The 15,103-nt window shown below is 37.0% G+C and overlaps 1 protein-coding gene across 1 annotated transcript in view; it reads left to right on the top strand.

Annotated features, from left to right (window-relative positions):
* Positions 1-15,103, top strand: part of chsy3 (chondroitin sulfate synthase 3) — a 44,133-nt gene that overhangs the window by 1,616 nt on the left and 27,414 nt on the right. The window contains exon 2 of the mRNA XM_027173640.2: positions 526-809. Within this exon, the coding sequence (XP_027029441.1) occupies positions 526-809 (284 nt within the window). The remainder of the gene's footprint in view (positions 1-525; positions 810-15,103) is intronic.

The following is a 15,103-nucleotide window of genomic DNA, read 5'->3' as shown; positions in this document are numbered from 1 at the left end:
AATTGCATTTGTGTATGCAAAAAAGAAGTGCTCTGTGTCATAGGCCCTGGGAGTTGTTGTGATTTGTTTCATAGATTAAGAAGCTTTCTGCTAATATTTTCTGCTTGTGAGTGTGATTTAACCCAGAGAATTTTCCTCTATGTTCTCTTGAGACATATGTATTTTTTGACAGCAATTCTAATAAACAATAAGACATATCTTCTCAAACTAAGAAACAGAAAAAAACAGAGGTTATGTAAGTAAATAAGTAAGGCATATCTTACAGTTCTTGTTTTAAAGTCATTGAATGAACAAACCTAAAAGCAAAGAGCAGTACCAGATGTATGTTTGTTTTATTGACCCTGTCATATAAACACTGATGTGGAAAACCATCACATGTTGGTTTCATAAAAGAAGACCGATGTCTCTCAAAGCTCTGGAACAGTGAATTTTCTTCAAGAGCTTATGTTTATGTGCCCTAAAGACAACCCAAATGTAATAATGTCACTTACCTCTCATACTTTTTCCATAACCTGTCTGTTTTAGGTGAAAAGCTGGAGCTCTTCTTGCGCTCTCTCAACAGCAGTAAGCCTCTGTATCTGGGGCAGACAGGTTTAGGCACCACAGAAGAACTTGGCAAGTTGGCACTGGAGCCTGGAGAGAATTTTTGCATGGGTGGCCCGGGTATGATCTTCAGCCGTGAGGTGCTGCGCTTGATGGTGCCCCACATCAGCACCTGTCTGAGGGAGATGTACACCACGCATGAGGATGTGGAGGTGGGCCGCTGTGTCCGCAGATTTGGGGGAACCCAGTGTGTGTGGTCATATGAGGTAAGCCACTTAGCTACCCTGAGTGAAACCAAGTTTTCTATTTCTTCATTTATTCTTACTTGAATAAGAATGATCCCCAATTATCTGTCTGTGTAACACTGTGCCTTAACTATAAGGTTAATAATTAATAACGTTTTACTCGTACAGAACTGAGCCAGCGGCAATGTGATTTAACAATATTATAGTGTTGTTTTGTCTGGTGCTATTAACAATGATTGTGTTTGCCAGAAACAGCAACCAAATGACGAAAGTAACACGTGCAAATAGACTTAACCGTAGCATTGCCAACAAACAGCTTGAGGGTTCCAGGTTCAGCCCATAGATCAGGTTACTCTGTGTGAGTGTGTGGAGTTTTTCATGTTCTCCCCAGGTTCATGTGGGTGTCCTCTGGGAAAAATTACACTGGGTGGACTAGCTACTCTAAATTGCCTCTAGGTGTGAAAATGAGTGTGAATGTGTCTGCTCATTGTGCCCTGCAGTAACCTGGTGAAGTATGTAATCCGGCATGAAGCCCAATGTTCCTTGGATAGGGCCTGGATTCAATGCAACACTTGACACCAATAAAATGGTTACAGAATATGAATGAATAAACGAATGAAAGAAAGCAGTGAATGGAGAAAACAGCACAAGGGAAATTGCAGTTGCTTAATGGACACTTTATGCTCTTGGATATCAATCAAGTTGACCTGTTTCAATGTAATGAAACCATTTAAGAAAATGAGGTTTCTTGATTTAACAGCCATTACCATCTACAGTAATATCCATCATACTCAGTAAGATAGTGCCTATGTTAAAGCGGAGGAGTCGACAGGTCTTTCTGAATCATAGGAAAACTAAGCCACAAAATAGAATATGACAGAACATGTCGACATGCCTCAATATTTAGCATCAAAGAAGGCTGACATTGATTCGATTTGAAACCTGACAGAAGTTCTCCAGGCCTGGGAGTGGCCTAAAGGCAGCCCATAGAAGACAGGTGTGTTGGTAACATGCTGTTTGGGAATCTGTTGGATTGATGGTGTCATCAAGGGCTTTGAGCTCCAGGCGGCCTTGCGGTCCGGTTGCCGGGGTGTGTTATCTCCATTTTAACACCTTCTTGACCTCTACATTATTAATGAGGTGCGTAGGACTGAATATAGAGCGTGGCTGTGGTACAATCAAGCAGCATTTCCCATGGAAGGAAACAGCCATCATTTAACAGTAAACAACTGCAGGCAATATATTCGAGTGGCAGAGAGAACATCGTTATAACTTATATAAAGATACTCAGCGGAGCTGCATCATAAATTTAATAACTTTGTGAACTTTACTGTAGTTTGGAAAGTTCACAAGACCCATTGTGTGCAATTCTGAATTTTTTACATTCACAGTAATTTAAAATGCCATTTCAGACAGAATGTGCTATAAGAGCTTACTGCTAATCTGTAAATGAAAGTACCTATAGCTTTAAAATAAATGCCATACCTATTTATCTAAATCCATTCAAATTTTCAAAAGCACATATCCCAGTGATTAAGAAAACAATTTAGTTCATCGGTGAAATGACTTTTTACCATCATACTATATGTAAATTTGTTATTTTCATGATTTGTTTAATCCCCCTTTGCAAACTAAAACAGCTTGCACAATCTCATATTCATGGTGATTAAAAGAAAATTCCTGCAAATTTCCTCCCAGGCATGTGTTAGGCTGGATTTTGCCCTCTCTAGTATCATTCCCTTCTTCTCTATAGCAGCACTGATGAAGTTCAGTTTGTCTCTCTACAATAATTAGAGTATTCATGCATGTGCATGATGTTTAATTCATTGCTTGTCTTGGTGGTGTTCGCACACTTATTAATATAATCACATATTTGTTCCCCTCTTTTGCCACTTCATATAATTGCACGTGATGGTGACTTGAGGGACCTCACTTTAGTCATTCCCAAATTAAAAGTTGAGACATGTTTTATTACATTTGTGACCCTAGAACAATGAGAAAGTCGACCTTTTACACAACAAATACAAGCTATTTAAATGATCCCTCGAATAGAATCTGCAGCTACTCCTGCCGCTAGAATAATGTGACTCACAGTGAGAGCATTTGCAGTCTGCAGTGTTCAATTGAGCCCTTGGGCATTGTTTGCTTTTACATCTGAGATTTTCAGGATTTTCTGCTTGTTCGTGTAAAGCTAGGCAGCCCCTGCCTACACTGTTAATAAGGAACAAACCTTATCTTTGTGTTTAGACTCTTAAACCGAAATGCATAAAAATCACAAACCCTTAGAGCAAGGTACATCCACACTTTAGTCTCAAAAAACATCTTCACGAGAAACACACTCCCTCCTACGAATACAAGAGTCCTACAAATCTCCTACAAAAATGAATTCTTTTCCAACACCATTTACTTTACCTGAGGTATGTGTTCACAGTGCCATGATATGTTTATTTCTGTCAATGCCCAAAGATTCATATTCGGATTTCTGTTCGGATTTAAATTTAAAAAAGTTAATTTATTTTTAAAAATTAAAACAAGTACCTTACAGCTGTGGTCCTAATAACAGTGAAAGAAAACAAGTGGTAGAAATGGCAGTGATTTCAGCATGTTGTCATTTCAAAGAATATTCAGAAACACAAAGCATTGCGGCCTTTAAACATATAGACTGCAATTTCCAACACACATGCTTATTTTTATGTTCAGGCTCACCAGATTACTGTTCATGCACACCTGAACTCTCTCTCTCTCTCTCTCTCTCTCTCTCTCTCTCTCTCTCTCTCTCTCTCTCTCTTTCCCTGTCTCTCTCTCTCACTCTTTCTCTCTCTCTTTCTCTCTCTCTATATCTCTTCCCCCTCTCGCTGTCTTACACACACGCACACACTCACACACACTCATACACACTAGATAAACAGACTGTTTACACTCACCTGATACAAAGAATCGCTATTGTAGCTTTACAGACTGAGCCTTATCACTTTTATTGCTTTTCTTGTTTTGATCCTTGTCTCGATTTCTAGTTTCTGATTCTAGTCCTGTCTGTTCCAGTCTGTTTGTTAATAGTCACATCCTCAACTGTGAACACGTTTACGTCCTTTTTGGATATGCCTGTCTGTTAGCCACCTTGCACATGGTATTAATATAATTGTAATTGCAAGTGCATTCTGTAGAATGGTCTTTGTTCTAAAAGCTTTATGTCTTAGTTCTTGCATAAAAGAAAAAAAGTTTCCAGTACTGTTGCATACCTTTAGTCTCAACTAGATGCTATGGGAACCTTACAGGCAAGCTTTCCTTAAAATAAAAACAAGACAAAACAAAAAACCATCCGAATAGCGCTTTTTATTTGTATGTACGTATGTATGTATGTATATATATATATATATATATTCATTCCATGTACATATACACCTTATACTTACTAATGCATTTACACCTCAAAAACTGCACATCAATATGTATTATAGCATAATAGTGATAATGTATTACATTAATGCTATATTGATGAACTGCACTCGAGCTGCACTCATATTGAACCAAGACTACTCATTGATTTATGAAACATTTATTAAAATGGAGTTTTCTGGATTTTTTTTAATACAGGAAATTATATGGTACACTGCGGAGACAGGTAGATAAATTCACTGAGCTTTATTTCACGGTCATCTCTGCTGATCACATTTCCCATAGGAAATAAACGCTGTTAACACTGCTAGTGATTATATTTTTGTGAATGAGAATTAATAGCATTATAGAAGAAACTGGGTAATATTAGAGTGTTTCTGCAGAAATAACCCTCCTAAATTGGACTGATGTCTTCATTTTTCGGCTGAGTCGCATTTGTGGGCTACATCATTATTCTTTGTATTCAGGGACGTAATGATTTAACTCGTTTTGTTGCAGTGGGCCCTCTGTGCTGTACCACACTGCAGTGCTCATAAAGCATTATACAAGCCTTTAAATTAGACTACAGTTTTAACACGGTAACCCAGGCGACAGTGTTAGTTCTATTATTCCGATTGTGCTGAGTTTGTACTGAGCTGCGATAAGTCTGAGGGTGTGTAATCACAAGAACAATTTGCTTGTACTCACTCCTACAACTTTTCGGAAAAAGTGACAAATATTCTAGATGCAGTGGCTTGGCAGTAAACAGAAAACAAGGGCATGCAAATCAGGTTTGTAAAAGGTTTTGCTCCATACTGGTGAATATCCGTTCAACTGACAACATTTGTAAGATTGCGATCAGGAAGTTAGGCAAGGTCCTCAATCTGAGGCTCAGGAATGGGTAGTACACAAATGCAATTGAAGTTTAATTGCCAGATTCGTTAGTTATCTAACTGTATGTTGTTACATGGAAATAGTGATAGCAGGCTTAACTTCTAGACATCTGTTTCCTCTCAAGGTTTTGTCCTAATGACATCTTAGGGATGTTTTTCTTGCTACTGCAACATCTGGCTTGCTCAATAGGGCTCAAATTTCTGCAAAGCTTCTTTTGTTAAAATGCTTCAATGCCTATTGTTCGGCATAATCAAATTCTAGTAATACTACATAATAGGCTGTCAGATGTTTAGGTAGTATTATTGTAGAATTGCATTAATGTCCTGGTTATGAGAAATATGATTGACTGTAAAACATCACGGTTGCTAGATATTGCAAAGTGCTGACTCAGACTACATATTTCCTAGCCAAAAAAGGAAAATAAGACATATATTTAACATGGCAATAAGTAAAAATGCTCACAGTAAGACTTCTGTAGCGTGCTGTAGATTACTATTATTTAGCAGTTATATGTGAAGTGGATTAAATCTTTAAATGTTGTGTAACATCAATACTTATTGTTGCAACCAGTTGAATAGATATAATAAATGTTAGATCATTGATTTTCTTTTATCAGTGATCAGCAGATCCCATAAAGTGTTTATACCACACTTTATGGGATCTGCTGATCACTGATAAAAGAAAATAAAGTGTGGTATAATATGGTAATATGACAAGCTGTGTTTTAAGCCTTATTATCCTTATATCCTTTTTTGTCTTATTAAGAAATAAAACAGAGAGGCTAAATAATAACAGAACTTATTTCACTGAAGATGCACAACATTAATATAAATGTATACCGGTATACAATGTGTACATGTCATTGAATATTAAATATCATTTTTCATTCATTTTACAAGACACAAAGTGACCATATGGGTGTGAAGGATGCAGTACAATCAGGAACATTAATATTTAGACATTGTCATAGACATTGTCTGCTACAGGATACTGGAAGTGAAAAGAAATAATGAAAATAAGTATACATTGCAGACTGTGTATATTTAGATCCAGTGTAGGAAAATTATACAGCACATATGTTGGGTCCCTCCTTTTTTAGGCACCAAAATAATAACATAATCATAAATTAAATTGACACCTTTAACCTGGAACCTATAGACATTACCAGATGACCAGCACACATGGCCATGCCATAAGATGAATTGGCATGCTTCAGATTCATGCTGTAGTTTCTTCATTTCTTCATACACCTTCCTTACCTTTATTTTGCTACAAGCTGATTCTTGTCCAGAACTGTCAGCCCCCCCCCCCCCCCACTCTGTTCTGATCTGTTTTCTTTCCTGTTGTTGAGGCTTACCAGTATTCTACGTCTTGTAGTAAACCCTTTGGATTACTGGTGAAGTTTTGATGGTTGACTTTGACACAAATACATCTATCCCTTGGAGGATTAACTTGATCAGGCCAACCGTTGTGAAGTTTTTTCTTTCCCAGAGAAAGAATTCTTCTGTTTTAAACCGGAGTTGTTTTTCTAGGCCTTCTGGTGTTCCTCATATCACCACTGTGTTTTTTATTTTGTGAGGACTTTTGGACTTTAAAGGCAACATATACCAAATGCTCATTGCCACATTTGAAATCTATTCTAGACCTTTTATCTGATTAATTGTATGTGAAATAATAAGCCATTGACAGACTTGAACAGTTTGGAACAGCCGATTAGACAAATGAGATGGAATTGTTATGTCCAGTTCCTTTTGATCCCTTAAAAAGTGGGGACCAAATATAAAAGTGGTAGATCTTTGTGTTAGAAATTTGTTTCCTTTCGAGCATAAATGACATTTTACTCTGTTGAAATGTTAAAGCGAGGGAAAACAATGAGAGTAATCATTAGAACAGAAAGTCTTGCTTCAGAGCTTTTGTGTTTCATTTCTGCCAGATTAAACTGCCATGTGGTTCATTTTTAAGTCAATATTATTATGATACTACATGTAGTAAATAGGAATCCAGGTAAATCTCATCTTATTCTTTTATCACTGGGATAAAATGTAAGAATCAGCATCACCTGACTCCTGCATTCATCACAGCTGGGATTAAGATGGTGTTTGTGTGTATTGGGTTGACTGCTAAATCTGTGCACAGTTGTTATCGTTGAATACCGAAACTGGGGCTTTTAGGGGTTTTATTATAACAGAATGCAAGCTGCTATTATTGTGAATTGTTGTTGTGTGATTATGAAGTGAGAATAGTTTATGTCATCGCTTAGTCACTGTTCACTCTGTGGAAATAGCTGAGATTTGGTGCTGGAAGAAATGTCTATGACTGGGTATAAACCAAGAAAAGAGTTACGATTGATCAATGATTCGACTCCTGTAGCTCTTTTGTATGTACTCCTGCTTACTGGTAGCTGACAATGAGTCGATCAGATTTAGAAAAAAAAGAAAAAAAAAGAATTCCGATGCATTTTGTGATTTACCAGATAGAATACAGTGTGAGACAGTTTGATGAATATGTGAATGATGTTGCAATAACAATAATCCATGGAATGTGAATGTTTTTTACCATACTATAGACAAATCATAAAATAAATAGTTCATCCTTGTTGAAGCCCCAGTGTGTTGCTAGGCCCATGTTTTGGCTGCCCAGAGCTAGTTAACAGGTAAAGTGCATTCATTCAGATTAAGGTAAACAATTGAGAGTATGGTCATGGGCCATTTACTTTTGACACTTTTCTGTAATGAGATGTTGAACTGCATAGTGATTGTGTGTGGTACTAGCAACACAGTTATGTGACACGTTTGTTCTGCATTTTATTTTTGTACGTTTTTTTTTTCCAAGTATGACCACTCTTAGCTTCAGTGAAGAATAATGTTGCAGCATACAAAGACTTTTATTCTCTTCACTTGTATGCTTTTAAATTTGCGGTAATAGAACCACATATGGGTGTGATAGTCAGGTGTTCACATACTTTTGGCCATATAGTGTACACACCAAATGAACACTTCTAAACCTTCTCAAAGGTCAATAAAGAATTTTTTCTGATTATTGAACCTCCCTGGCCACCTGGATACTTAAAAGCTAATAATAGTGACATGAAATCGTTTTGCCCAGGAGCTTTTTGCTAGCGATTCTTCCATACCTGGTAAAACAGAATTTCAATCATGGAAAAAAATAAAGAAAATCAAACCTTTCATCTTAGAACAAGGAGCCAAGTTCTACCAGATGGCTAATTCAAAACAGCACATGCTTCCCTAATACTGCAATGATGTATACTCTGGTCATTTAATGCTGTCCTGTAATTAGATCTTGAAAACTGTGAGGATTGCTTTCAAGGTACTTCAGTCTGTAAGTGAAGGGCTTTTATCTTGTGCCATTCATGAACTGGGAAGTGCATTAGCACCACGTTGCTGTCATTTAAGCCTTGGATCTGTAGTGTTACAACATTTTTTTTAACTACACAATTTTAAAAACTGACCAATGTATTTTTCTTATTAGAATAATGTATAACTTATAACTTGTTACCAATTGTTTTGCAGTGGATTTGCACACTTCTTTCTATATAAGCATGCTTTTGCATAGACTTTTTCCGTTTAGTGCACTGTGTCGTTTTGATTGAGAAAATGGACCGGTTTGAGAGAAGCCCCTCCTCCTCCTTCTTTTTCCACCCACCTCCCCTCTGGAACATCACTGAAAGTGCTAATCTTGCCATCTGCCCTTAAATGAGAGCCAAATATACATGCCAGGATGATGAAGCTTCATGTCCACATGTCAAGTGTTGGACGTCAAGGTCTCTACTATCTCCTTCTGCTTGCGTTTAAATGCTTTTCTCACAAGCTCAAAACGAAGGTTTCAAAAATGATTAAGTGCAGATATGTAGCCCTGTGCACTTCACAAATCCAAGGTTAAAGCTGTTCGTAAATGTGCGTTCTGGTGTGATTTTGGGACTGCTGCCTTTTAATAGGAAATGGACTATTTTATAATGCAGCTGCTGGGAGCTTAGTGGGAATGAAGATGGAAAAAATGTGGATGATGGGAAAAAAGAATAGCTCAGTTAAAGCCATTTTTGATTGCTATGTGAAGCAAAGAGGAATCTACAGTATGATATTATGAGCCATCAATACATCACTGCTTCCTCACTGGTTACCTCAGAAAAGTCATGATGCTCCCTGTTGTAATTAAAAAAAGCTGACAGTGTGCTGGAATGCACGTCCCATATGGCTAAACAGTGCAAATGTCACTCTTTAGGCAAACGTCCTGTTATGCGATTAGACTGCTCACTTAATACAAGCATTAGTACCAGTGTTTTACCTTTAAGTCATTGTGTGAGTTCATATAGCACAAGCGGTACAGCCTCACTGCCTACCATTTCAGAAAAGCTGAGAGCTTCCAGGCTAATGTGCGAATCCTTTGCCCCATTAGAGGAGCACTGAACAGAGTTAGAATAATATGTCTTCCTGAGAAACGTGCCATCTACACGGCTCTCAGCACATTTGGTACCCTGCACGGGTGCACATAACTATTTCACAAATTATATATACACAATATGTAGTAGTGCTGAAAGTGTTATTAGTTCGGTTTTCAATGCATTTTAACTCATTTCAGTTAACGTATGCAAATGCACGTGGTAGTATTCTCAGTGGACGAGTTTATGGTGCGGTGCAGTGTAGTGTTGGCTTAAATGAGTGCAGAATATTATTACATGAGCATGTATAATGGGGTTCCTGTGTATGAGCTGAGATGAGACACAAAAAGGTGCAGTGTGTTGGAATGGCGGTGCTGAAAGCCCTGACAGATGGCCGCTGTGAGAAAGAACGGTATGTATGTACAGTATGTATGTATGTATGTATGTATGTATGTATGTATGTATGTATAGTGCTTAGCATGATTGAGTACACCCCATTTGAAAAATACAATTTCTATTAAATTCTCAGTAAATATGAGAGCAATTTGCTGCATTTTTACAAAAACAGTTTTATTAAACATTTCATTTTTAATAACATAAGAATGCGGTCACCTAACATCTCGAGTAAAAGAAAAATAATATATTTAATTCAAATGAGGTGTTGCAAAAATAATTGCACCCTACAACAAATTTAACTACATCTGATATTTGGTATAAGCTCCTTGATTATTAAGAGCAGCTCCAGTTCTTCTAGACATTGAATGAACAAGTTGACGACATACTATTTCTTTCCATTCTTCAAAAAATGCTGGATGCTGGATTTAAAATGATGTTAAACTTATCTTTTCAGAATGCCCTACAATTGTTCTACTAGGTTGAGGTCTGGTTACATGCTTGGTAACTGAATCCCCTTTACCCTGTTCCTCCCTGTTCCTTATCCAGTGATCTTAGATGTATGTTTTGAGTCATTATCATGTTGGAAGTCATGGTATTATCTTCTCTTTCAGTGTTTCATGTCTGTGAATTCATGATGCAATCTATGAAATGCAACACCTCTACACGTGCAGCAGTCATGCAACCCCACACAAGAGCACTGACACCCTCATGTTTCACTGATGATACCATGCATTTTTCCCACAAAATCCATCCTTTTTGGATTACTATTCAAGCTAGTAATGCTTTACTAATTTTCTTATAACCTTGACCTTCTTTGTGCAAAGAAATGTTTTTCTTTCTCAGATCCTGTGACATTGCTTTTCAGAATGTGCTGCCATTTTGGATTTTCTCTCTTAATTAACACTTTTAATTGTCAATTATCCTGTGACCACCTGTGTGTTAATTGTTTAGACTCATCTGCTGGTGAATTCCTGTTAATTACAATTTCATTTTATGCTTTCTCCTAACACGTTTATTGGGGCGTACTCATTTTCGCACCACAATCTTTATTTTAGTTCCAATTTTGTCTTTGGTACTGACTAATCTCATTTAAAAAAAATAAACCACATTTGCATAAATATCGAATTGTATAGAATCCCATGTATAGATTTGCATAGAAAGTATTCATTTTAAAGCAAGATGGATGTTTTTCTGAGAAATCTGGGAGGGTGTACTCATTTATTCTGTGTAAAATCTTCAAAGGTTTTGGAAAGGCAAGCCAATACTTTAATTTGTGCTATGCACTGAAGATATTTGTGTTTGGAATCAGTAATGTGATGAGAATAATATGAAAAGATAGATCAAGTAGATCATTTAAGCTTTGAATTCTTGTTCTGTACATTTACATGTGTTAAAAACAACTAAGAATATGGCACCTTCCATCTCAACCCATCTATTTTTTCAAGTGATCAAAATATTAATATTAATATTAAAGATAAACAGGTGTTTCTTGTTGCCCAGATGTTCCCTGTAGGTTTAAACACCTGATAGCTATGAATGACATCAAACATCTAGGTGTAAATATCAGGAAATTAAAGCTTAATTTCTGTTGTTTTGAGCTCAAAACCAAATGTCTTTCATGTACTGTAGATGAGAAACAAAAGAATTGTCGTTGCAATACTTTTAAAGGGGAAAAATGTTTTTAAAAAAGACAAATACAAAGTTAATGCCCATGAATGCATTTATTTCCAAATCAGATCACTTGAAATTACATTTTAATACAGAATTTAAGCGAAGCAGAAAAATGCTCAGTCTGTTATAAGAAGAGCCTCCGGGGAACACCAAGAATTTGCTTTATCAGGAAAATGTAAAATATAAAATAGTTTTGATAAGATGTGTTATTGCAAACTGCTAATGCCTTATTATTGTTCTTAAGAAAAATTATAAATTAGATGCAACGTCACATTTGGCCTTTTCCAGAGCAACGGAGCTAGCAGTGGCAGCTTGGTAGACCTGGGACTCACAACCTTCTAATCAGTAGTTCATATTAACCACTAAGCTACCACATCCCAGCGAGTAATGTAGTATATGTGAGCTGGTTGTTCTGTCTATGTAAAAAAAGAAAAGGTCCTGTTTTTATCATTTTCAGCTGTCCAGTTAAATGCTCACAGATTCCTTGAGGTCTTCTGCTTTGGTAATTGTGTGTTTTGTGATGTTCTTTTGTTCACCATGGTTGTAAAGAGTAGCATGGCAACTGAATGTTTTTTGCATCTCATGAAATTCAGAAGCTTATCAAATCTCACACCAGCCCACCCATGCCACAGTCACAGTCACAGAGAACGCATTTTTCTCCCATTCCGATGTCTAACTCAAGCTCTCAGTCTCTGTACCTACATGATTTTATGCATTGTACGTCTGCCACATGATTGACAGATTGGATAATTGCTCAAATGAGCAGGTGTACATCTGTTCTTTTTAAAGTGTTTGGTGAGTGCATGTGAGTACAAGAAGCTACAATGAATACACTTTTTAAGAATACAGCACCACACTATGGCTGCTATACACAGCATACACTCAGGGACTCGGGGCCTCAAACTGAATATATTTGCTACATATTTGTCAGCAGAGCTTATTCCCCACATTGATATGTAACACTAAAACCCCAGGCGCCTTAGCGAAAATATTTATCTGAGTAGAATTTTTCATCCTCTGCCAAGATCTAAAGGTTGAACTAAATGAATGTTAGTTTCTTCATCCTTATGCACCACTTTAAATAGTTAAAAAAAAAAAAACCTGAGTAAATCTCTTAGTCTTTTATTTTCCTTTGCAGAATGAATAAAAAAGACACCATGGGGAGTTTACCACCTCACGCTTTATTTCAAGCTTTTGCTTTGCGTTGCCAGCACAAGAACACAAACACCCACACACAAATACACACACACACACACACACACACACACACACACACACACACACACACACACACACACACACACACACACACACAAATACACACATTTTCTGTGACATTACAATAACCAAAAATGATCGAATATTGCGTTTTTGATCAAAGGTTTTTCTACTGTTGATATACATTTCTACTTTGTAAAATGAGATATATTAAAAATATTATATATATTTTACCAGAACAGTGTAGAAACATTTTATATAGACTACATTCCAACCATACTGTGGCTTCTGTCCACAAAAATCCTGATGTGTAAAGAGCTCATTTTAAATCTGCAGCAGTTATTGTAATCTCCTTGTTAGCTAAAAAATTTTTCTCTGACTGTATGAAGATTTTATAGTTACAGATCATAGCAAAACAGACATTATAAATGCTTTATGATCAAACACCTGCTGTCAAATTTCAGTAACACACCTGCTCCGTCACATCATCAAAACAAAGAAGAGCGCTTACACTCTGTACCAATGACAGCAGAAAAAGTTTTAGAATTTGACTAATAAAACGACATTATTAAGAAACAGTAAACAGAACAAACCTGACTGAATTTCCTCAGGTATTATTTCAGCACAGATGAGAGCTCAGACGACGAGATATAGTTTACGTTTAAATGCAGCGAGTGACTTTTACCTCAGGAGACAGACATGCTCATAATCAAAAGTGAGAATTCATTTCCATTGGAAACATGTCATTCTTTTAAATTTGCCAGATGTTTTATAAGTAGATTAGGATGCAAATTGGAATATTGAATTAAATATTTAATGAAATTTTCTCCTTTCTTCACTTTTGGGGGATGAGCAGAATTTTAAACACCAGAGCCTTAACTCTGGTTGTGACACACACCGAAAAGAGAAACATGTATCAGCTCATTTTTAGACCTGTATGTAGTATAAAATGTGTGGAAAATGTGATAATATATACAGCTATACACAAACATCTGTACATCGGCTTAGTCACTTTGCAAATCAAACATAAAACAGACAAAAAAGAGGGACAAAAAAACTTAGAAAAAATACAAACATCTGTCTAGTTTTATGTGAGACATTTTTTCAAATGATTGTAGTTGGCTGACAGAACAGGAACCTGATGTGGTCTTCTGATGTTGTAACTTGAAGGTTTTAAATGTTGTGTGTTTTGTGATTCTTTTCTGCTCACCATGGTTGTAAAGAATGTCTATTTGTGTTACCAAGGCACTCACTAGAGATCAGCAGTTCCTGAAATACTCAAACCAGCAACCATGCCACAGTTAGCATCACTCACATCACATTTATTCTCCATTCTGATGTTCGATGTGAACATTAACTAAGGCTCCCTACCCGTATCTACAGTACATGATACAATGTATTGTGCTGCTTTTGCATGATCGGCTGATTGGATAATTGCATGAATGTGAATTGAATGAATGGGTACATTTTCTTTATGTACAAAGTGGTTGGTGAGTGTATGGAATAATTTTCTTATTTATCCTGTGTTGAACCCTATCGTTAATGATATGACTTTACATGATCTGTTTTGAAAAAAGAATGTAGCATTTACAATAAAGCATTGTACATTTGTTGTAAAACTTATATCTTTGTTATTGCTTGTACTGATTAACATGCAGAGGAGAAGAATGATAAGGAAGAGCTCTCTCTCTTTCTCTCTCTCTCGTTCGCTCTCTCTTGCTCTCTCTCACTCCCTTTCTCTGTTTCCCATATACATGCAGACACACATACACACACTCACAAAATCATTTCTCTGCACGACTTTCAATATATCATTGACACCTTGGATACTAATGAACCCTCCACTACTCCTGAGTCTATTTTTACTCATTCTTACCGCATTGACTTTGGTATGTCTGTGTTTGCTGCTGCCAGCTGTGGATCTGACTGGTGTGTATTGATTCACACTCTCTGTTTGCAAACGTGGCTCCCTGCGCTGCAGCAAGAGTGACAGAGCCTATACGTGGGAGCTGTGCTGACTTTGCCCAGTCCACACTTTCTCTCTCTCTCTCTCTCTCTCTCTCTCTCTCTCTCTCTCTCTCTCTCTCTCTCTCTCTCTCTCTCTCTCTCTCTCTCTCTCTCTCTCTCTCTCTCTCTCACACACACACACACACACACACACACACACACACACACACACACACACACACACACACACACACACACACTACCCTCACACACTACCCTCACTTCAGCTCAGATGAATTGCCTCTCTTGCCTTAGCAATCAGCCATATTTCACAAAGATTAGATTCTTCTACACTCAGAAGCTTACCTTTTCTAAAACACTCGGAAACACCATTGCTTGTATTTTATTGTTAGATCGA

This window comes from Tachysurus fulvidraco, chromosome 20, assembly GCF_022655615.1.
Source record: "Tachysurus fulvidraco isolate hzauxx_2018 chromosome 20, HZAU_PFXX_2.0, whole genome shotgun sequence".
NCBI classification, from domain to species: domain Eukaryota; kingdom Metazoa; phylum Chordata; class Actinopteri; order Siluriformes; family Bagridae; genus Tachysurus; species Tachysurus fulvidraco.
This window is presented reverse-complemented; position numbering and strand designations above follow the sequence as displayed.